Consider the following 25,860-nt stretch of genomic DNA (forward strand, 5'->3'; position numbering starts at 1 on the left):
ACCTGCCACAGGGTATCTTTTTCTTACTTCTTTTTATCAGTAAAGGAGACAAAAGAGAATCAAGCGGTGTAGAGTGGGAGTGGCTAAGTGCTGGGGGTAGTGAGCTGCGGAGGCAAGGTCAGTGTGGTAACAGGGGAGAAAAAAAAGAATGTGATTATAACACACAGATACTAGATACTACAACAGATTAAAAAACCAGTAAAGACACCTGTGAGAACAGTCAGATGTCAAAGTCAAACCTGATAAGCACAGTTACCAAGAATTTATGCTTAGATGAGTCCTGGGGACACAAAGAGAATTATTTACTTTGAGGATAAATGTGAAGATGTAGAATATGCAATAATCAAGAGAATCATAGTCATAACTCCTTTGTTCTTATGTGAATTTATTTAAATTGTGGTCTAAACGTTCTCTCATTTTTCTCATAAAAAATAAATTATGAGTAGCTCGTATTAATGATTTAGTGTGTTCTCCAGACATTTTATTTGTGGGTGTGTGTGTGTGGCTGTGTGTGTAGTTTTATGCCTTTCTCTCCTGCAGTGACTTCTCTAAATCCCTTACTCTATGAAACTTACAAACTGGGCACAGAACTAAGACATTAGAGCTGAGTATGTTGTGAACAAAGTGGATATACCTCAAAATTTTAATTATAAAGAAAAATTAAATAGTTCTATTGGTTGAATTATTTCCTGTTTTTACACTTGCAGAAGTGTAAGCCCTTGCACATTGTATGGCACATAGCAGATACTCAATAAATATTTATTGAAAAAAATAACTAGGAAAAATCTGGGCACTGTCCAGGCATCCATTGCTCAACCCACCACCACCACCATTGCCCAAGGCACTCACATTGCCGGTCCACTGCTCAGGGAGAAATCACTTCTTCAAGTCACTGTCTCACAGACCTAAGCCCTGATTTGCTAACCAGGTTGCACATAAGAAATACAGCATGGCATTTTTTTTTTTTTTTTTAAATGAGATGCCAGGATCTCTCCTAAGCGATTCTGATTCAGCAGTTTTTGGACAGAGCCTGGGAATCTGCAGTTTTCAAAAACTTATTAGGCAATTCTGATATGTAGCCTGAGTTGACAGCCACCTAGAATGAAATGAATCTCCATACATAGGATTGTGTTTTTTTCCTTTAATTAACCTAACTCAGTTTTGTTCCTTTAATTAACCTAACTCAGATTTTTTTCTTTTCAATAACATACATCCAAGAAGGCATGTAGGTAAGCAGATAGCAGGAGATGGGATTAGAGCAATTAAAAAACTAACAAAAACTTTATGGTACAATCAAGAAGACTGGTGGGAGGAAGGGGAAAGGTAACTTCTGCCACAACCACAAGGTAGATAAGAGCTTGGACCTAAAATAAGATAAGTACAAGAGTTTGAATCATGACTCTGCTACTTGTTCAGCTGTGACAAATTGCTTGCCTTCTCCATACCTCCGCTTCTTCAGCTTTAAAATGGAGCTGAGGTCAATATCTCATAAGACTGTTGTGTGGATTAAATGAGGTTATGTATAAAACTTGCTTAACAGAGAGAGTGGTACTTAATAAGAGACCAATAAATGGGAGGTGAGATGATGCCAAAATGACAATAGTGATGAAAACAACAATGTTGGTAATGATGGTTCCTGAATATAAGTGATCAAGGAGTTTTATAAACTCTAGGTAGTTAAATAGAAAAACACTTTCTATTATTCTTCTTTCACACTTATCAGTTTAAAAACTTATTTTTTTATATCTACTGTGTTTTGACACTGCAAGGCACTGGAGAAAAAAATCATTAAAAAGACAAGACTGTCTTTAAGGGGTATGTATTCTTATGGAGAAGAGAAGTATATAAGTAAAAATAATAATACCAAAGTAATGCCATAATGAGTGCAAACAAGGCCCCCCTCTTTCTCTGAGGTATATATAGTTCCAAATACAATTTTTTTTGCAAAGATAACCTAGATACTAAGAGGTAGCAAAATTTACAATAATATTTGCTCTTTTGTTACTTGTACAACCCAGGAAGGTAGTCAAAGTATTCCCATTACTGTGAAGTAACAGATGTCAGAAGAAAAAGACATTTTTGCCGAGAAAATCCACTGACAGACAGCAACTATCTACACAGTGGGAGTCTTTGTCACTTCCTCCTACATGATTGAGAAAGGGAATCACTATACTCAGATGAGATTACGCCATTGTCACACAATGAGTGCAAACACCGTCAAGTTCTTATCCTCATTCAGAATGAAGATCCTTGACAATTGAGTAAGCAGAGAAAACCCAACAAGCTAACCAACACCAACATAGTAAAATTGCATGTGACTTGTTTTCAAAACTAATCTCGGTTTCTCACTTTATATCGTCAACCCAGGGCCATGTCTCACTCTGGATTAATGAGATAGTTTTCATTTTACCTATAAACTTAGAAGTGAAGGTAATAAGCACGTTTCCTTGCTCCCTTCAAAAATGTCACAGATACTAATTTTAAAAGTATACATGAGATCATTTAAGTGGATCTAGTAATCAGAGGAGCAGAGCTGTCATTCACAGCCTCTTGGTCTTGATAGGCTAACTTATTTGTAGAGTCAAACTAATGAATATCTACTCGAAAATTGAAGAATTGAAGAGAAGCCACATACCTCTACCATGTTCATCAACCCTTAACAGATGACAACTTGAAAAAATGGATTGTAAGTAAGGATAATTCATTTTTTCTGAATCTTAGTTTTTATACCTCTAGTCACTGAGAAATAAATAGATATAGAGAGATAAATGAATAGGAGCAAAAATATAAGCTGTATTCTCCAAGGGACCTAATTTAACCTAGAAAACTTGGCAAGTGAGAACGCTTTTCAGAAAGTAGAAAAATTGATTTTTTTTAAAACTTATGTTTATTTATATGATTAATTGTTCCAGAAAAATTGCTCATATTGCTCACAAAATATACATAATTTACAAAAAATATATAAGTGAGGAAATTAGAACAAGTAAGAATAAGAAAGAGACTATGTGGCCAAGGATATTATCTTTACTCAAAATATATGCCCCAAGGGGCCGGGCGTGGTGGCTCACGCCTGTAATCCCAGCACTTTGGGAGGCCGAGGCGGGTGGATCATGTGGTCAGGAGATCGAGACCACGGTGAAACCGCATCTCTACTAAAAATACAAAAAATTAGCCGGGCGCAGTGGCAGGTGCCTGTAGTCCCAGCTGCTCGGGAGGCTGAGGCAGGAGAATGGCATGAACCCAGGAGGCGGAGCTTGCAGTGAGCCGATATTGCGCCACTGCACTCCAGCCTGGGCGAGAGAGCGAGACTCTGTCTCAAAAAAACTATATATATATATACGTATGTGTGTGTGTGTATGTGTGTGTATATATATATATGCCCCAAGAAGTGGGGCACTTGCTGAAGGAAGACTGAACATTGAAGTTGGAACATCCTTAAGCCTGTGTAAGGAGGAGTCATGATCAGTTTCACATTGTTCCCCAAATCTCTTCCCTATGTAACTCTTTGATACTGTAAAATGTTCTAAATTCTGTAAGCTTGAGACACTATTACGTCATATATGATATAACCCTTTGGGTGCAATGAACATTCAGTTGAAGTAGTAATACATTTTACATAGCTGTGTGCATGTGTGTGGATACATGTGCAAGTGTGTGTATACATTTGTGTGTGTTAAACATAGAGCTTAGGGAACTGTTAAGAAAGGGGTAAAAATAGGATGTGAAAAACAAAACAATAAATTTACTTAGGACAATTTTAGAGACATACTTAGAATGTTTTTTCCCTCAATATTCATGTGTGTAAAATGTGAATGATGCCATTTCTTTAAATGTGTCACAAAAATTTCACAGCATGAAATATTAACATAAAGTGAAATAAGGGAAGAATGAAGGATATAAGGCTGGAACACAGGGATGTGGATCTCCTCCACAGATCTCAAATGGGAACATACATGATTCCTTCCCAAACTAGTTGGTATTTGTGAAAAATAAATAAGATACGTGGTTTCTTTTTTTTGTAACGAAGCATTGAATGTAATCTTACTGATAAAATCATGTTGAGTTCCTTGAAAACAAAACAAAAAATGATACACAACTTCTCAGTCATTAGAAGAATATGTATGGATCCTTGATATGTTCCAAAAAATTCACTTTAGCTGGAGCTATCCGTTTATTTAGGGACAATTACGTGCTAGGTTATCTTTGTTATAAAACAGGATAATATAATGTATCTATTTCAGTTTCCATTTCTGTTGAGGTCTGAAAATACTAGGTGCTAATGCCTCCAGGGTCCAAAGGGAGGTGAGAAATTACACACAGGATTTTCAGATGAGGTCAACAAAAACCAGTTATGCATACTCTTAACAACGCTTCTTTCATTCCAATGTTAGAAAAGAGTGAGACTAGGCTGGGCGCGGTGGCTCACGCCTGTAATCCCGGCACTTTGAGAGGCCGAGGCGGGCGGATCATAAGTTTAGGAGATCAAGACCATCCTGGCTAACACGCTGAAAACCCATCTCTACCAAAAATACAAAAAATTAGCCAGGCGCCTGTAGTCCCAGGTACTCGGGAGGCTGAAGCAGGAGAATGGCGTGAACCCGGGAGGCGGAGCTTGCAGTGAGCTGAGATCGGGCCACTTCACTCCAGCTTGAGCGAAACAGCGAGACTCCGTCTCAAAAAAAAAAAAAAAGAAACAAACAAACAAACAAACAAAAGAGTGAGATGAGGAGATTTGGAGATTTGGGGTGGAGTTACTAAGAGGCAGGTGGTGAAACTTCGCCTAGATGTCATCCAAGTGGAAGGAAAGGACTGGCTCCACAAAAATGAGTTTGAGCAGGCAGTTGAGTCACTGGGTGCTCATTTAATAAAACAGTGACAATTATATAATGTTTAGGTGACAGATTCGATGTTTTCAAATTTCTTTTCAGCCACAGAACTCCTTCCTCAAAGGAAAACTAATGATCCCAGACTTGCTCCTGTTGGCGGAGGGATGGTGAGGAGGAAAGTCAGGAGAGGTATGTGGCAGGCCCCTAAGAGTGCTGAAGGATAGTTTGACAACCGACCCTGAGATGTCTTCAACACCTTTGGATTTTAATTTTTTTATTGGAGTGATGAAAATTTAGTAGATCCACAGATTTTTCTGAGGAAATTTCATAATGAACTTTCATACTTTAAACACTTTTAATCCTTTAAACACTTCCTGAAAGCTGTTATTCTTCGTCCTTCATATTTGAAAACAATAGTTACACAACGGGGAAGACATTCAAACACTCAGATGGTACGTGCCCTCATTCTAAGGTTTATAGCTGCTCACATTTACCCAAGTCTGTTGGCTCTTTTGGGGTGCATCACATTTGCTCAGACAAATCACCTTAGCCCTTGAGACCTGCAAGTCCTGAGAGCCCATTCCGTACAATTTACAGAGGAAGAAACTGGAGATAAAAATGAATGGATAGAATACAACTCAGCAATTAAAAAGAAACTATTGATATAGGCATATATCAACTTGGATGAATCTCAAGGAAATCACGTTTAGTGGAAAAGTCAACTTCAAAAACTACTTACTATATGATTCCATTTATATAATGTTCTTGAAATGACAGAATTATAGAAGTGGGGAACAGAGGGCCAGGCGCGGTGGCTCACACCTGTAATCCCAGCACTTTGGGAGGCTGAGCCAGCAGATCACCTGAGGCCAGGAGTTAGTGACCAGCCTACTCAACATGGCGAAACCCCGTCTCTACTAAAAATACAAAAAAAAAAAAGAAAAAGTTAGCTGGGCATGGCGGCAGGCACCTGTAATCCCAGCTACTCGGAGGCTGACACAGGAGAATCGCTTGAACCAAGGAGACAGAGGTTGCAGTGAGCCAAGATCGCGCCACTGCACTCCAGCCTGGGCGACAATAGTGAAACTCCATCTTAAAAAAAAAAAAAAAAAAGAAGTGTAGAGAGGTGACTATGGCATGAGGGATTCTTGTGATGAAATTGTTCTGTAACTTGACCTTGGCGGTTGCTCCACAAAACTACACATATAATAAAATGGCATTGAAACTAAATACAAACACACACACTCACACACAAACACACACAAATGATTCCATGTAAAACTGGTGAAATCTGAAGAAGGTAGGTGAATTGTTTCAATGTTAAATTTCTGGTTGTGATACTGTGTTATAGTTGAATATCCTGGAAGACACTGGATGCAGGGCATCTGTAATTTCTCTATTATTTCTTATAACTGCATGTGAATCTATAATTATCTATAAAAACTAGAATAGAAAAATACCAGAATCTGTGTACAGTAACTGGATTGCCATTCACTTTTATGATTCTCGTGCCTTAAGTATTTTCATTAATAAAAGGATATTGACTTGTAAAAAGTCTTAAAAAGCAATGCAGGAATACCTTATTTTGAGAGGGAAAGTAGAATCACATTCCTTGGTCTCAGATTTACAAAAAAATATGATTCAATAGATAATCTTCCCTACTGATAAATTTTCAGATTATAAATTGAAAGAGGAATCTTCATTTTATAAAATGATTCACATTTAAATAGGGGAAATCTTACAAATGCTTGGATTTATAAGAAGAAATGGTTTGAATAAACTATGACACATCTACGTTAGCAAAACCAACATTGCTTCAATGCCTATGAGATTTCAATTATTTAAATATTTTCAATTCCCTCATCAACCCTTTTTGGTAACAATATGATACAACTTAAAACACAAGTCTGACAATTAGGACAACTGGCCCCAGTGTTGTCTGTGTCATTTACCTGCTAATGACTATAAACCAAATAATGTTGAATTTCCTCATCTGTAGAACTGGAATAACATGTCTTCCATGTCTCTCTCATTTTGCTATGAAGAACAAATAAAGGAGACACTTGTGACAGAGGACATTTGGAAATATTATACAAACATACCACAATATCTAGCAGGAGGCTGGATATAACCTCAGCTAGTTATTAACAGCAGACATTACAGCACCGCAACTGAGATACTTTAAACAGAGCTGCAATCCTTGTATACTAACCATTAGTGGCCTTGTCACCTTGGGTCAAATAGCTCACATTGATGACTTTGTCACAGAACATTTAAAAATTTATTATTCAGTGGATAAATCTGTAAAACTTGCTTTAAGGGTACTAGATATCCCTGCTGCTTTACAGTGCAGCATAGAGTTTAAGATTACATACCATCACCATCCTTGATTTGACTTTCAAAGAACCTACTGATTTTCTTATTGCTGTCCCCAAGCCTACTGTCCATTTTTGGATAGCATTCCAACAATTTCATCAAATTTTCCTCCTGTAACTAGAAAAGTTCTTCACTTTATGAAAGCTTCCAATGAGGCAGGCAAGTTTTTTTTTCATATTTTACAAATTCAATCATCTAACACATATTTGAAGTTTGGACTGTGTACTACGAACAATGCTGGGGGCAAAGCATACACTGATCAACAGGATTGAGTTGACTGCCATCCTTTTTAGCTTATATTCTTGTAAAAGTAGGCTGACTGTGCAAAGCATTATACAAAAGTGTATATTTTTTGCATGTGCAGTTTTTAATCATACTGAAATATCAGAACTCTCTCCTTTTTGATAACATTTTTATGTATCTCACAGGTAGCATCATAAATTTTGTATTCTATGTCATTCATTTTAAACATTAACTGCATGTGTATGTGAGGAAATAAAAAAGCCATTTTAAGATACGAAACTCTCATTTTACAAAAAAAGATGTCTAACCTTTTTTAAAATAACTTTTAATTTTTGAAACGTGTTATTTTTCCCCCAAAGATAACAATAATAAGGCAAATATGGTGGATTTTATTATTGACTCCAATTATCCTTTGAAACATAACTTTCAGCGCCCACTCACTGTAGGGGGGGCATCATTCCCAAGCCCATGCTTGCCCATGTAAATTACTTTAGCCAATGGGATATTAACGAACATGACACAAGCAAAGTCTTGAAAATCATTTGTGTTATTGGGCTGGCTTTGTTCTACTTCTGCCGACAGGATTATGCTCAGCATTTCAGGAGAGACATCTGGAGGAGAAATGCCCTACCTAGTTAAGCTTCCCCAGCCAAGCCCACACAGGAGCAGAGCCTGTAGACAATCTACATACACATGAGTGAGTTCAGCCAAGATCCCAGAGCAACCCAGCTAAGCCCAACTTGGATTAGATTACTCCCCAGCCAACTCACAAACAAGTGAGTAGATAACTAATATAGAAAACAAGTCTGTAGTTTTTATGCTTTTTAAGAAGACATTATCTGGGGAGCTCAACCTATAAAGTCGCCAATTGGCAATGTTTTATAAACAGTATTTAGTAGGTTAATCAGGAATTTACCTCTCTTGATAGAATAAAGTACCCAAAAGGCTGTTTTTACCCAAGGAGTAATAACCCACTGGTGTTGGAGAATTGAGAGCTCTGCTGTAAGTCCAAAGCTTGTTAATGACCAAAAAAAATCAACACTAACTTTAATCTAATTTTACTGTTAAAATAGTAAGTTTGTATTATTAATTTGACTATGTTCATTGTTAACATTACTTGTTTCTCAAGTAATAGTTTACATTCAATAGTTTGTATCTGCACAAACAATAATACTCCAGAAAAGGCTGCTCATCAGAGTTGAGAAAATTGAATGCAGAGGACGTGTCATTCTATAATGTTCGTGTGAAAGTAATTGCTGTTTTTGCCATTACTTTTGCACCAACCTAATAGTGCTGTAGTTTTAACTCTACCCTTCTCTCTTCCACCCCAGAAATCATTTTTAACAGCATTTTTGAAGTACAATTCATGTACCATAAACTGCACAAAGTGTACAATTTGATAACTTTAATAGATGTGTAAGCCCAAAACCACCACAATCAAGACAGTGACCATATCCATCACCCCCAAAAGTTTCCTCATGTCTCTTTGTAATTCTACCCCTCTTGACCCTGACCCCCACCCCTAAAGAACCACTGATGAGCCAGAAGCATTTTAAAATTCAAGTTAGTGTGACATTGCTTTACAGATAACTCTGAATATATTATAATATTAACAAGCTTTGGACTTACAGCAGAGCTCTCAATCCTCCAACACCAGTGGGTTTTACTCCTTAGGTAAAAACAGCCTTTTGGGTACTTTATTCTAACAAGAGAGGTAAATTCCTGAGTAACCTACTAAATACTGTTTATAAAATATTGCCAGTTGGCAACTTTATAGGTTGAGCTTCCCAGATAATGTCTTCTTAAAAAACATAAAAATAGCTTGTAAGTATCTCACAGTGAAGTCACGTATGATCATCAAGTTCTTAATCATAAATTTAATGCCTTACACTTTAGATCCAATTTTTGCCTTTCATTAAACAGGGCCTGCTATTGTCAAAACTATGTGTATAGATTCCAGCTTCACTACTTACAAAATGTGTGACTTTTGACAATTTATTAAACCTTTCTAGGCTTCAGTTTCCCAATCCATAAAGTCAGAACAGGAACATCTAACTTGCATTGTTGTTGAGATTAAATTAACTAATGAAGGTGAAAATATCAAGTGGAGCATTAGGTCCAAATTTGCTTATTAAATGTTAATTCTCTTCCCTTTTCCTCTTTTCAAACTAAAAGCACAGTAAAGTTGAAGGAAGAGCATGGGTTTTGCAATTAAGAGGAGAATAACAGACAAGCCTTCTCCTGTTCTAGCTTTGAGACAAAAATACTTAGCTTCTTTAGGGTTCTCTGGCTCCTTGTCTCTCAAGTGAGCACAATAAACATGTCTAGGAGCAATGACAGGTCAAAAGAGACACATGTCATTTGCCTGTCAATGTTTCTAGCATATGAAAATTAAAGAGATATCAGTGGTATATCAGCTGTTGAATATTTAATATTTACCGTTGACCCTTGAACTAGGGGCACCTCCCTCCAGTAGAAAATCTGCATATAACTTTTGACTCTCCCAAAATTTAACTACCAATAGCCTGCTGTTGACTGGAAGCCTTACTGATGACACAGTCAATTAACATGTATTTTGTATGTTATATGTACTATACACTGTATTCTTACAATAAATTAAGCTAGAGAAAAGAAAATGTTAATAAGAAAGTTATAAAGAAGAGAAAATAGATTTACTATTCATTAAATGGAAGTGGATAATCATAAAGGTCTTCATCCTTATCTTCACATTGAGTAGACTGAGGAAGAAGAGGAAGAGGAGAGGGGTCGGTCTTGTTGTCTCATGGGAGGAGGCAGAGGTGGAAGAAAATCCTTGTATAAGTGGACTCGCGCAATTCAAACCTCTGTTGTTCAAGAGCCAACTGTGTATTAACAATTAAAATTGTGGAATAATTTTTTGTCAATTTGATCAATCTACCTCAGAAGATAATATAAAAATTAAATTATTTTAAAAGTCTACTTTTTGGAAATTTGTGCTTGGCAATCTGAGGCACACCCAAAACCCCTGCCTGGTTCAAATGGCTTTGAAAATGATTTTATGAAGTGAGTATAAAATAAGGTATAAATTAGGGACTGCTTTGAGAGTGAAAGTAAGTATTAAAGAATAAAATAATATAATTCTTTAAGTATTTGGTTTTAGTTTTGACTAGTTTTATTATATTGATAAACCTATAAAATTTACTTTTTGCAAAAATATTTTAAAAAGTAAAATTATTTCTGTTTTATATATATATAATTTTATATATACACATTACCAGAAAATAAAATAGTACACAAAACACAATATTTTATTATATTTTTTCATATTTAAATCATGTATTTAGCCATATCTGTCTCTTATGCAAGTTGTTGATGTTATTCTGAAGACTATGTTTATGCTTTTCCTCTATGTAGTATCATTATTTTTATTTTTTTCATAAAATTGTCTGTAAGTTTCCTCAAAGGTGCATTTCATAGTTAATAAATTTGAAATTGTTGACATCTTCAATAAACTATTCGCAACAGACCATAAAAATTTTAATTGAAAAAATATTATCTGTGGTTGCTAAAATAAGCTGTAGGCATACAGCAAATTTTGCTAAATAGAGGATATTTTAAATTCTACTTTTCCCCCAAATTTTGATATACTACAAATATTCTGAATTATATATTTTTTACATTGGAAAGTGCAAACATTTCAGTCAAAATATTACCTCTTATTTTGCCTCATTCAGGGTAACTACCTTCAAAAACATTTTTGTAATATAAAAATTTATCATAATAGGTGTCTGTATGATTCTTTGTAATGTTGTTCGAGATTTAGAGATTGCAAAATCAGTACGGAACATAAATTTATCTAATTAAAAACAAATTCCACCAAACTATTTTCTAAGTTAAAATATCTCAAAGAAAAATTAAATAATTTTAATATTTAGTCTAGTAAATAGTTTGAGCTCTCACTGTTTAATATTTTTCCCTTCCTTATCTAGTAATATATTTCTTTTTTTCTTTTTCTTTTTCTTTTTCTTTGAGAGGGAGTCTCACTCTGTCGCCCAGGCTGGAGTGCAGTGGCGTGATCTTGGCTCACTGCAACCTCCACCTCCCAGATTCAAGTGATTCCCATGCGTCAGCCACAGACATGCACCACCATGCCCAGCTAATTATTATTATTATTATTATTATTATTATTATTTTTAGTAGAGACAGGTTTTCACCATGTTGACCAGGCTGGTCTCGAACTCCTGGCCTCAAGTGATCCACCTGCCTCAGTATCCCAAAGTGCTGGGATTGCAGGTGTGGACCACCACGCCTGACCTTCAGTAGTACATTTCAATGTGCTTCTATCTGCAAGTTTTGTTTTTAAAAAGTTGCTATTTGTTAAAATGTTTAAAAGCTGAAGTTTTTAGTGTTTTGTTTAATTACAAACCTTGGTTAAATATTTTTAAGTGATTTCAAACAAAATGAAAAGAAAACATAAAATGCTCATTTAGAAAAGACTAATAACTTTGTTGAACACTTAGATTGTTTACAAGTAATAATTCAAAGGCTCAGATATTTCAAAACTGACTGACAACAGGCATCAAAAAAAAGAAACCATGTAGTGTCATGCCAAATAGTTTTTCTGTATTTAATGTATCTAATCACTTAGTGTAATTACTGTACCTAATTCACCAAATATAAAAATATGTGGTAATTTTGACCAATCCAACTTCTATAGTGATTAACACAAAAGTGAATTATGTGTACACTGCATCAAGTCCAAGAACATTTATGCTTCATACATTTTATTAATTTAGAAAGCAGTCTTTGCCATGTTGTGCTCTACCAAAATTTACATTAGCTTTGTCACCATAAAATTAATACCTTTATCTTTAATGACCTTTTAAACTGAATTTACAACAACATTTACAAAGAAATATAATTCACCACAGAACGAACTTTGAAAAGTTTTACTTCAATTCAATTAGATACAAAAGTTCAACCATTATTAAAGTTAACTGGTTTTCCACTGGAAACCCTGATGACGTGAATACTTGCCAAGTGCTGTTATTAATAACAACACATTAATCACTGGTGCTTCATTCTTTTCTACACACAGAAGAAAACTTGGAATCAAAATGAACAAAATTTTCAAAATAAAACCGAACAAACTACTGCTTCCCTCAAAAAAAGGAATAAATTGCAAAATCATTTATCTAAGTGAAAGAAGGCAGACAAAGAATGCTACATACAGTAATTCCCCCTTACCTGAGAGGGATATGTTCCAAGACCACCTGGTGGATGCCTAAAACCAACGATAGTACCAAACCCAATTGCCCTCAATTGGAACATGTTTCTGTTCATGTATTCTACCCACAAATGTAATGCCTTTTTCATCTTAACTAATCACTTATCATGCATTGTGGCTGTAACTTTTGCAGTTTGAAGTGTGACAGCAAAACTAGCACAATTTTTTTTCCTTCACAATTTCACAGATAGGTTTATTCATACTGTGGATCTTAGCAACCTCAGCATATTTTTTTCCTCTTCTCACTTTTTTACTTAAAGGAAGCACTTTCACTTTTTTACTTAAAGGAAGCACTTTCTGACTTCTTTTTGGTGATGCCAAATCACCAGCATCACCACTCTTGCGCTTTAGGGCCATTATTAAGTAAAATAAGGTTTACTTGAATACAAGCACTGTGAAACTGCAACAGTTGATGAGATAACCAACATGCCTACTATGTGACTAAAGGAGAGGTAGCATGTACAGCATGGATACTCTGAATAAAGAGATAGTTCACATCCTAGGTGGGATGGAGTGGGATAGCGTGAGATATCATCACACTACTCAGAATGGTGTGCAATTGAAATCTTATGGATTGTTCATTTATGGGATTTTTCATTTAATATTTTTGGGATTCAGCTCACAGAACATAACTGAAATCATGGAAAGCAAAGCTGCTTGTTAAGGGGCCGGGTACTGTATATAATTTCATTAATATTACGTATTAAACAAAGGAAATTTTAGGCATAAAAATAGATTAGTAGCTGCTATGTACTGGAAGTGGTAGGAGGGTACTGACCTTTGGGGCTGAGGATGCTGCTCTAAATCTTGACTGTGGTAGTGGTTACATGATTGCATATATTTTGCAAAATTCAATGAACTCTACACTTAAAAGGAGTGATTTAATATATGCAAATTATATCATTACAAACCCTTACCAAAAAAATGAATAAATGAAATTCATTTGGAAGAGCAGTCCTTTGATCTAAATGAAAAGTCATGTTTCACAAAATATGTCCAAGATACCTTCTGCAGAATGAATCATAATTTTTAAGTACAGTCTTCTTAAATCGGTTACTAGTTTTTAAAATACATGCTGATGCTTATTCAGCAGATTTATGCATTCTGATTTTAATGTGGTGAGTGACTACAATGCAGTCAATGTGGGCACCTGTAACAAATGTAAATGTCTGCATTTTCTCCCAGTTATCTATGCATCATCAATTTTCTTAGAAATGAGAATTTAATAATTCATTAAACTTATTTTTCATTTTTGTTAGGTCATTGACCCCAAAAAGGTTTATTGTAGGATTTTTTTAATACCAAAGATACTGATAAGTTCTAAATATATTGCATGTATACATACACTATAATTTCCCATATTTCCAACTGACTCCACTAACTTGTGGGCTGGTAACCTTGGGTTCTCACAGACTATGAGACATTACTAGTTGGTGTACAATGTGCATGTTGTTATAGGAAAGGAGATGATATATATAGATATAGATACAGATATAGATATAGATACAAATGTTTCATATCTGAAGTGTTTAGATACAAATGTTTTGTGTCTGAAAAATATGTGATATTGCTGGGCGTCTTTCAGATTTAAGCACACATTGAAGTAAAAACTATATTCACTATACAAATGTTTGAGACACTATTAGACAAGGCCATAGCCAAAACTATAAGAACTGGAGATCTGCCAACCAATCTTGGCCCTGTTTTCATGCAACAGTGAATAACAATGCCTTATTACAATATGAAAAATCTGCACAAATGCTAAACCAGGTGGGACCACCTTATAATTGGCACAAATATGGGTGTGTAGTTTCCTTACCAAAGTCAAATATACACGTCCAAGAAAAGAATGTAAATTCCAATATGATAATATATGCACATCATATCATACATGTGTATATATATACCATAGTACATATACATCATATTATATTTGTGTGTATATATATTTTTACATATATATCTCTCTATATATATTCAGTGTAAAAGTCCTATTAGTGGAGGGAAAATCCAGCAACATAGCAAGTAACTTTTATTGAAGGGATGCAAAGATAGTTCAATATTATAAAACCTGTTGAATTCATTATATTAATTGATTCAATAACACGGAAAGAATAGCCTTGATAGATATTAAAAAGACAATTGATACAAAGGCTTAATGAAGTAGGAATACATTACAAAGTCTTCTAATAAAGCACAAATATATAATAAAATATTTACCTCTCAAACAACAAGCCAAAAAACACGCATTAGAAAAACAATAAAATAATATCCCTTAAAGTTAAGAAGGAGGAGGGTTTTCTTTATGGTCACCATGTTTTAACATTGGTCTTAAAATGCCAAAGCAATTAAACAAAAGGGAAAAAGTAAGAGTTGCAAAAATTAGAAACAAAAGGCAAAATTTTTATTATTTAAGATCAGTATTATTTCTTATCTGAAAACTTCAAGAATCCAGCACCAGAATTATTACAAAGGATATGAGAAAGTCAGTAAGCTGGCTGGTTAAAAAAATTAATAACATATAGAAGTTAATTTCCTTCAAATAAACAAACATGATTGAATTAGAAAAAGCAGAACAATGAAAGAAAACTTTCTATTTTACATAGCAATTGCAAAGATAAAATTACTAGGAATAAAATAAGTACAAAATGTTTTATTGAGAACTCCCTCAAAAGGTGTAAACAATACAAATACCTAGTAAGTTTTTGAATATGAATTTTCAACATCACAAAAATATTGTATTTCCTGTAGATTAGTCCATTAAAAATACCATCAGGATTTTTTTCAATTAGAAAATCTGATACTTAAAGTCATATAGACTTCCAAATAAGTACAATTAGTCAAATAAAATTCTGAGAGCAAAATCATGGAATGAGAACTTTAAGAACATATCACAAATATTCTATAATTAAAATTGTAGTACTAAAATATACAGAAAAAGATAAGTTAATATAATAGGATAGAAAGTCAAGAAATAGAAGTACATAGAGGAATATAAAATATGATAAACTAGACATTTCAAATTAACATAAAGAAGATGAATTGTTGAATAACATTGTTAGGAAATTTGTACAATTCTTAAGTCTATAAACTCTTAGGATAGGAATTTGAAAATAAAATGATTTTGATCCCTATATTACACTCAGTAGATTAAATTACAGAACTTATTAATGGAGGAGAAAAAAATTGAATATGTAAAATAAAACTATAGTAGAACGTATGGGATATGTTTTAAAAATTATACACCTACTATGTACCCACAAAAATGAAAAATTAGAAATAATAATAATAGTAATTTCAAAATAGGGAATGCCTCTCTAAGTATGACACAAAATCTAGATATCATAACAGGGAAATTTATTAATCCATCTATATAAAAATCAAAAGACCAACCAAAACTGGGACAATGTATCCAATTCTTATTACTAATAAAGTGTTCCATTTCTAAAACTATATAAATGGCTCAAAGATGTCAAAAAAGGGAAAAACAACAATTCAATTAATAAGAGACAATGAATATAAACAAGTAATGCTCAACAAAGCATTTAAATATCTCTTAAACATATTAAAAAATTCTGAACTTCAATTATAGTAAACAAATGTACATTAACAATCACAAAAAACCACTTTTCATCCATTAATTTGAAAACAATTCAAGTGATGACATAAAGAATGCTGAAATGCTATACAAACATTAGCCATTATTAATATCTACCAAATAATTTTGTAACTTTTGACTTGCTAGAACCAATAATACAATATATAATATGAGTACTGTACAGATAAACAAGAGGCCTAAGTTTTTATTAATGTTGTATCCTAAAACCTAAAATCACACATTTGTTGAGAGAGAAGGACAGGCTCATTTTCAGATGACTGAGATGCAGCCTAACAAAAACTGTACCAAATTAACACAACACAAAAGCTCCTTCTCATTGCCCCAGGCCCAATACCCTCATTCTTTTCCATAACTCATCGAATCACAGCAAAACATTTATCCAGATGTTAAGGTGAAAACCTTGCCCAATTTTACCTTCTACTTTATTCTCTCCATTGAAGGAATAGCCAGAACACCACAGGTAAGAGCCATCTACTTCTTGTCAAACTGGATATTTGACATTTCAATAAAATCTGAACTTCTTATGTGGATCCTTTTTTCCAGAAAATCAAATAAAACATGGTAAGCGCTCTGGTCTCTGTTCTCTTTAGTTCAATAACTGGAATACGAGATTCATTTGGACTGACAAATACAATAAAGATGTCCGTCCAAAATACTTAATAGAACAAAAGAAAACCTTTTTTGTTTAAAAAAAAAAAAAAGGCTTTATAGACTTGAGAGTTGGAGGGCTAACTACCCTTACTTCTTCCTGCAAGTTCATTGTGGAGAAAAGGTAAACTATTTCTGTTAAAAGATGTCAACAGTACCTGACACTGGAAAATATATTCCTCCCAATAAAAGCAGACTCAAAATACATGGAAGAATTTCCTCTATATGACCCTAACAAGGTAAATATCCAAAATGATGTCACTATAATAGCTATGAGAATTAGAATATCTTTACAGAGAGATTAACCTCACAACAAAAGGAAATCACTAGAGAGTACTACAGTCAGCAAATTCTAAGCAGAAAAATCTCAAAGAAAATGGATTTCCTTTTTAAAAAAATGGACACTAGATTTTCTTTGATGAGCAAAACTGCTTTGCACAGTGAATGCATTTACTAGTTCCAGTTATGAATCTTAAATACCAATTTTAAAACATCACTTAAATGACAAGTATTTAAAGCATAATATATCCAAAGGGGAATAAACAGCATATAAACTAGAAATGGCTAAAATCTTTAAAGAAATATCTTATTTGCAAGAGCTAGAAACTAGAAACAATACCACAAACCACCCTAGTCTGTTTACACTTGCTATACAAGCACATTTTAGAGGCAGTATGATATAGTAGAAAAATCACAGGCTAATACGATATAATAGAATTCTGGGCTTGAATTTTGTCATCTTTGACTCAAAAAGTGGGTGCTGCCTTCCACCTTGCTGGGTTATTGGGTTGTGGTAGGAACAGAAAAAGCACCAGCACAGTACACAGCATGCACGTAGACATGCCCAAGATGATAGACACTATTATTACTAGAGTTTGTAAAAGAAATTTGTGCTTGAACCACGTGAAAATAAGAGGCTGGAAGGCAGTCAGTCCAGTATTCTCTCTCAAAACTAAAGGTAATCATGCAATAGTGAATAAAAGGAATACCAGGTACCACTAAAGGGAGACAAATATAATTAATATACAGCCCTGGCCTTCAAAGAAGTTGAAATTCTTTTACTCAAAGAAATATTTATTGAGCCAAGATCATTTCAACTATAAGTCTAAGCAATGGGAGTAATGACATAGTTAAGGCTTCAAGGAGTTCATGGTTGAGTGTTAAAATATGAAAGCATATAATTATAGCACATATAAAAGCTGATTAGAGGAATGGGCAAGGCCACGTGGAAGTATAGAGGAAATGTCATGTAACTTTACTCGGAGCCTCAGAGAAGGAGTTTTATAGAATGTGATCTTTAGGATGGATCTCGAACAAAAAGCATCTTGCTCTTCAAGTGAAAAGCAGAGTCCCAAAACCATGAAAGAGTAGGGAATTTAGAATGAGTATGTGTGTAGCCTGGGAGACAGCGGTTGGAAAAGATTCTGCAGAATCATCTTGGGGTCAGATGATGCCAAGGACATTGGACATTATCCAAAAGGCAGCAGGGAGCCCATGGATGGCTCTAAGCAGGAGTGTTACATGATTAAGTGGTAATATTGTTTTTAATGGAAATCACTCTGGGAGCAATGGAAACTGAACAAGTGGGAGTAGAAGGGACTGATGGTCACAGGGGTCTAGTTAGAGAGAGGCTGCAATTGTAGAGATAAGAAAAAGATGATCAAAATTAAAACAGAAGCAATAAAGAGGGAAATGAGGCACCAAATTAGGGCTTTTCTGCAGTGAAATATTAAAAATTTGATAATTAATTAGATGTGTAGGAAGTCAAGGCCAACTCAGATTTGCAGCTTGAAGAACTGGATGGGTGGTGATGCCAATAATGAGGCTGGAAAATGTAAGAAAACAAATAGGTTTCAAAGGCTAGAAAAGATTATTAGTTCATTTGGGGACATGTGGCATTTGAAGGGTTTATGTGACAAAGATGGTTGTATTAACAACTATAAAGGAAAGCAAAATATATCTTCCAGGGAATTTATAATCCAATAACTATATTGCCTGTTTAAATTACTGAGAAAGCTCTTCATTTGCCCCAGTTGCTAAATATGAACTAGGTCATAGGTGAAGTTGAAGTCTCATCTTTGATGTTTGCATTTTGGATTTTAACCACAGCATTTAGACGAGATCAGCAAATATACACTGCCAGGGTGAAACATACTACCTTTGCAGCAGTTCCAACTCTTTACCTTTTACTGTTGGGATTTCTCCAATCATGTTCACTGGCACTGAATTCCAGCAAATCCTCAATTCTCTTTCTTGACCAAGGACATAACTCTAGAATAACACAGGAGTAAACCGCCCTGGAGGAGAAGAGTAGTCAGCTATGTGGTGAGAAATAAATCTATCACTTCCTTAAGAGAAAGTTAACTCCCTGGGAGGAAGCAACATTCCTAAGAAAATGAATACATCAACTTCACTGCAGTCTATGGAACCTTTATTTTAAAAAGCATTATTAGAAATACTGAAAAGAAACATCCCAAGTCTAAAGTTGGCATCTACTGTAGTGTACTTTAGACTGTAGAACATGGGAAGGTTGAGCATTTTGGGAGTTTTTTAACTAGACATAGATGGCACCACAGTTTTTTACCAAAATATGGATCTATCACTTCCAATGGCTTATTATGACCAAAAACTGTGGGTTTAAAGATCTTTTATGGCTGGTCTAACCTACTTTCCATTGCCCTCTTACTTCTACATTGATCCCTTAACACCCTTTAAAATGCCTCTTATTCTCACTAAAGGCTCTTTCCAGCCTCAATGACAAGTACTGTACAAAATGGCAAATTAAATAGAATATTGTTTTTGCACCTATCATATATGTTACAATCATTCCCACCCAAAGTTACTTATTATATGAAGGCCTCTCAGATCATTCCTGCATAGAAACTATTCCTCCTTCACCCAAATGTGCATAGCCCTTTGTCTGCACCTTCCGAATTACACTTATCTTTTTCTAATCTATATTATAGTAATTTGTGCATGTTACATTGCCCCATTTGAGAAAAAGATAATCCTGATTTATTCCAAATATCCTAGCATAATGGCTTTGTGTATAGTCGGTATTCATTGAATATTATTAGAAAAATGATTGGGCCAGGTGCAGTGGCTCACGCCTGTAATCCCAGCACTTTGGGAGGGCGAGGTGGGTGGATCACGAGGTCAGGAGTTCAAGACCAGACTGGCCAAGATGGTGAAACCCCGTCTCTACTAAAAATGCAAAAAAATTAGCCAAGTGTGGTGGCGGGCATCTGTAATCCCAGCCACTCGGGAGGCTGAGGCAGAGAATTGCTTGAACCCGGGAGGTGGAGGTTTCAGTGAGCCAAGATCGCACCACTGCACTCCAGCCTGTGCGACAGAGTGAGTCTCGTCTCAAAAGAAAAAGAAAAATGATTGAGTGAATGAATAAAGTACACATTTCTTTAGAGAGGCTGTGCCTCTTCCAGAAGTATGTTGAGTCTAGGATATCTCAGAAACTAGTAACTCAGGATCCTCAATATGCTTCTGTAAAGACTTTTTGTCCTTTGCCAGTCTCATTGGCCAGAAGAGGTCTCATGCCATGGCCTTTGAACTGAAAGTAATGAAAAATGTCAGAGCCTAGAAAGACTATATTGTGGACATAATTTCAATTTTCAGCATATTGCATATCCATTTTCTTTATATAATAATGTCAAAATTATCTGATGTTAGCTTTTAAGACTGTGCAATGCAACTTTTCTTATTATTTGTATATATCACTAATCAAAAGAAAATCATTTCTAGTAAAGACATAAATCCAATTCCTGTAATTCTAACACTTTCTTCATTGTAGTGAAGTTATCAGAACCCCTGTGATAAGTCCTTTAGAGGGCACAGAATTCATCTACAAAGTCAAGAGTATGATAATGGGTACATTATCCTTCTCCCTATGCTTCTAACATTAAGAGATCTAGGTACCTTGATGAAAGCAAAAAGATAAAAAGAAAAAAACCACTGAGAATTTCCTCTGTAGAGGAAGTATTTCAATTTTAACAAATTTCTTTTCTTTTTTCTTTTTCTTTTTTTTTTTTTTTTTAAGACAGAGTCTCACTCTGTCATCCAGGCTGGAGTGCAGGGGCATGATCTCAGCTCACTGCAGCCTCTGCCTCCTGGGCTCAAGGGATTCTCCTGCCTCAGCCTCCCAAGTAGCTGGGATTACAGGTGCATGCCACCACACCTGGCTAATTTTTGTATTTTTAGTAGAAACGGGGTTTCACCATGTCAGCCAGGCTGGTCTCGAACTGCTTGCCTCAAGTGATCTGCCCGCCTCAGCCTCCCAAAGTGCTGGGATTACAGGCGTAAGCCACTGCGCCTGGCGTCAGTTTTAACAAATTTCTTTGGACCATTTCAAACAGGCTATATAGAAGTGCATAAAATATATGCAAATATTAATGAGTTTCTAAACAATCATTATTTTGAATACTTTGATTGGAATCTTCTTGATGGAGTCCACTGGGCTACAAACTTCCTTTAAAACTTAAATTTTTGTCTTAGTAACCCAAAAGAGAAGAAGTAGTCTGACCAAATTTTGATATGCCTAGAAAATGTAGGCTAATCCACCATTATGTTTGAAAATGGATACTTCCCTCTGAAAGCTTTGTATCTTTTTTAAAAAGCTGTTTTTCTCAAGTGGTATCCTGTGACAAACAATTGTACTAAAAACACTATTTTTTCAAATATAAATACATTGGTATATATTTTTTCAAATATATACCAATGTGTTCCCTTCTTGTACTTTCCCTTTGTCCAAATTAATATTTACTTAAAGCAAAAGTCTAAACAGAAAATATTTTCTTAAATTACAGTAAATATGTTAAAAAAAAACTATGGAGAAGTGAACTAGTTGCAGGCCATAACGTTAGGAGTGTGTGTGTGGTGTATGTGTGTATGTGTATGTCTTAGAGTGGTACAAGTGAGTGGTTTTTGCTATGTGTAATAATTCAAAGAAATTAATTGGAATGACTTTTTCTTTTTCCCCCTAAGTGGGGTATACGTATTTAAGATTTCTAAGGTTCTTAGTTTTTCTAAGTCTTATTACACTTCAGTTAAACACAAACCATAGAACATACTTCAAGAGTAAATATATTTAGTGGTAATTTTATATAATATTTTTATTTTTCAATAATGGTTGCAAATTATATTGCATATCAGAAAAAAAAAGCCTCAGTTAATAATCCACAAGTGTCTTTCAATCCTGATAGAGCTCACTTTTTAAATATTAAAAAGAAATATTATAATATGTAAAATAATAAAGTGTCACTAAGTTATAAAATGTATTATTAACTTCTGTTATGTTGCCCTGTGATAATATCTCCACTGATAAATAGTAGGATTATGTTATAGAGTTTTATGTTGTTATATATTTATTTTTCCTGGGAGGATTTTCAGATGATGTCTTACATTGTTTTATTACTTTCCAATAAAATAAATTAATAAGGCTAATAATAATACTGTATGTTGGGTACATTAGCAAGGCAGTTTGCCAGGGTTGTTGTTTGCTCTCTAATTTTTTTTCATAAAAATTGTCCAAAATAAAATAAGAAACTAGCATGACTGTAAAATATACTTCACAAATAAGGTAAAAATTATACCAACTCAGCATATTATATATTGAGTATAATTAACATTATTCACTTTCCAGCAAAGTTTTTGAGTAGGTGGCAATTTTGTAAATTTAAAATTTGTATATAGTTTTCTCTTGCAAAAGAAAATAAATGACAGCTATAAAAATCAAAAGAAGTAAGGATTATCATAGGAAAATAGTTTCAGAGATAGTAATTATAAAACTGTATCAACAAGAAACAATGGCATAAGAAGATAAAGTAAATAGCTAGCTGGAAAAATGGTATACCCATGATTCTAGATATACCAAAATTTGTGGCTAAAATTTTGTTTAAGGTATTTTAAGTTTCAGATTATTCAAGTCATCCTGCAATTCAAAAAGAAAAAAAAAGAAAGGAAAAGAAAATGAGAAAAGAAAACCCTCCTTCATTGAGTGGGGTTTCTTGGGAGGAGAGGTGTTCACTAAATCTTGTAAACAAAATCTTGCCAAAGTCAACCTTTATGTTACTTATCACCTTCAAATTTGCTTCTCTGATTGTCAGATTTCATGCAAACTGGTTCCCTCCAGGAATCCCCCAGACGCTGTGGAGCACAGACCAACCATGGTCTCCAAAAGACTTTTTGATTTCTTACTATACTAAATACAGGTATGTCAGGATGGTCTTCTTTAAAAATAAGGATTTAAAGTATCTAACCTATCTTATTAGCATTAATATGTAGCCAACATAGAAAAAGAACTATTCACAAGTACATCCATCTCTCCCTACATGCCCTCCTGCTTATCATGCATATCACTATAGTCAGAGTCAGAAGCCAACATATTTCCACCCTGATGATTTAAAGCCCCTCTCATTAGCAATTGATACCTGAATGTATCACTGTAGTAATTCCCAAGGCTGTGCTGGGATGATTCACCACACATTACACTTCATTCAACTTTAAGTGGCAATGAGATAAACAATTACCATTTGCCAATTACCTCATTTTCAATAGACAAATTCAGGATCAATGTTTACAGCCTTTTAGTTTTGGATGTTCAACTTCAAAAAAAAAAACATCCACATGAAACTGATCAGTACCTCAGGTAATGAATAGTAAAATAGTAGTACCCGCCATCATGCATGGTAAAACACAGCAGTGGTGATTTTGTGTGGAGCTTCAGTGGTGTGGTAGTGGCAACGGCAGTGACTTGAAGTTTTCCTATAATATTTATCATTATTATCTAAAAAAGACATACGTAATAACATTACACCTCATACATAACATCTAACACATTTAGAATATAAAAGGGAAAAGAATGGCTAGATGTAAAGATAAAAACACTTATGAAGTGACCAAATATCCACACCAACTACCATGATTAGGCTAGATGTCAAAAATAAAAACTGAACAAAATTAAAGTAAGTGATTCATTTCTTTCTCATGTAAACTTTTCCAACTATCCCTGAAGCATAAGTCCAAGACTTTCTTCCCACCCAAAGATAAGACTGTGTATTTAGACTACTGGAGTGGAAATGAAATTAGCATTGCTCTCCCATATCAGCTCCAAGAAATATACAGAGTAAAAGCAATGACACTTGAACCACTAAGAAGGACTCCAGGATAAATGAGTTTCTCTGAGTCTCAAATAACAGAAAAATGGAAGACAGTGCACAGAAGCAGGATAAGCTGGAAAGAAGATGAGCATATTCATAGTGAAACCAACTGAGAGTATTTGTTAGGGGTGGTAGTATAGACTCCTAATTACAGGGTTAAAGCCAGCTAGGAAGATCCACAGGGTCAAGTAGAGAGCTTGAGAAGCCTGAGAAGGAGTGGGGACCTGACCGTGGTCCTGAAAGAGAACAACTTGCAGATGATAACGAACCGTCTGCTAGCAACCACACAACATCCTATCTATTTTTTTCTACTGTAGCTTAAATGAGCTAAATGTCCAATAATATTCGCACTCAAAAAAACTAAAAACTTTCTCTTATCATCAAATCGTCTTTATTCATGTCCGTCTTCCTGAACAGCCTCTGCTTGAGTGTTAGGTTCATTTCAGGATTCAAAGATACGCTATTCTAGCTCAAAAGCAGGAATCAAGGCTCTGACAAACTCACAATACTTAAAATTCTACAGAAAGCTTACACTTGGCAATCCTGCATTTCTTAAACTCAGATAGAAAATCATACCTATCCGAAAGATATCACGGAATGAAGCTCCAAGAAAGAACACTCCAAGCTCTCCTTTTAATCTAGGGAGCCTTGAAACTCTAGAAAGATTAGGTACACCGATATTCCCCTTTTCACCTCAGAAAATTACAACCAATTCCCTAAAGATACACCAAAATGCAGGTCCCACAGTGAATACGGGCGTCGGTCTTTCCTCAGGCTGCGTTTCAGTCCTTAACAAACCCAAGAACTCAAGAGAGCCAACTATTACACCAATACAAAGGGTTAATACTACACCAAACCATGAGGGGACAAATTTCTCCGCACAAAAGATACCTTGGCAAGAACAGAAGAAAATTCACTCCGCTGGTGCAAAAGGGAAGGTGGGAGCAAAAGTAATGTGTACGAGAAAAATCAGTCTCAGAAAATGCCATACCACTCGTCCAAGTGTAAGACTTACGTGTTCCGTCAAAACGGGTGGCGATGGTGTCCAGGAAGGTGTTTTGCGGCGCCAGTAATCCTTTCATAACCGGCATTTTTCCAGCGTGGTGTGAAATTCTCCATCAAAGTTTGTCCAGAAGGATGGTTCGAAAGGAAAGTGCCAAGAAGGGAGAAGGGGAACCTGATGACGGCAGGGTAGGGGGACCCGGCCTGACGGCGGGGCCGAGCAGGGGAAGTGGAAGGATGGAGGGAGAAAGGGAGAGAGTTCCAGCCGCCCTGGCTGTGGCAGGAGGAGCCCCGAGAGCGCTCCCCGAGCCCGCCCCGCACCTCCAGGCTCAGCCCGGCGCAGGCTCCCTCTCCCGCCCCCTCCACCCCTGCCAGCTGCTGAAACCCCCCCACCGTCCCTCCGCGGGCAACAGTGCCCGCCAGGCGCCGCCACGCGGTGCCTCGCCCCCCACGTCGCCCGCCCGGAAAGAGCGCGCAGTGGCCCGGGGCGCCGGGCCCTGACCGACGTCTCTGGGGTCTGGGAGGGCGGCGCTGAGAGCTGGGAGAGGCGCTGAGCCTCCCGGTCTCCAAGGGGCGCCGGGAAAGGAGAGCGAGCGCAACTCCCACCCCCCGGGAGCCAGTGAACAAAGACCCCTTTGTTCCCTCTCCGTCCCACTCCCGGGGAGACTGGAGTCCCCTGGGTGTGGTATTAGAGAAAGGGAGGAGACAGGT

General features: G+C 35.7%; 1 protein-coding gene across 1 annotated transcript in view; it reads right to left on the reverse strand.

Moving 5' to 3' along the window:
* Nucleotides 1-25,448, reverse strand: part of KCNH8 (potassium voltage-gated channel subfamily H member 8) — a 394,745-nt gene extending 369,297 nt beyond the window's left edge. Inside the window, exon 1 of the mRNA XM_054483001.1 lies at nucleotides 25,163-25,448. Coding sequence (XP_054338976.1) covers nucleotides 25,163-25,238 — 76 coding nt within the window. The 5' untranslated portion in view covers nucleotides 25,239-25,448. The remainder of the gene's footprint in view (nucleotides 1-25,162) is intronic.
* Between the last annotated feature and the right edge of the window lie 412 nt (nucleotides 25,449-25,860).

Source organism: Pongo pygmaeus, chromosome 2, assembly GCF_028885625.2.
Source record: "Pongo pygmaeus isolate AG05252 chromosome 2, NHGRI_mPonPyg2-v2.0_pri, whole genome shotgun sequence".
Classification (NCBI taxonomy): Eukaryota; Metazoa; Chordata; class Mammalia; order Primates; family Hominidae; genus Pongo; species Pongo pygmaeus.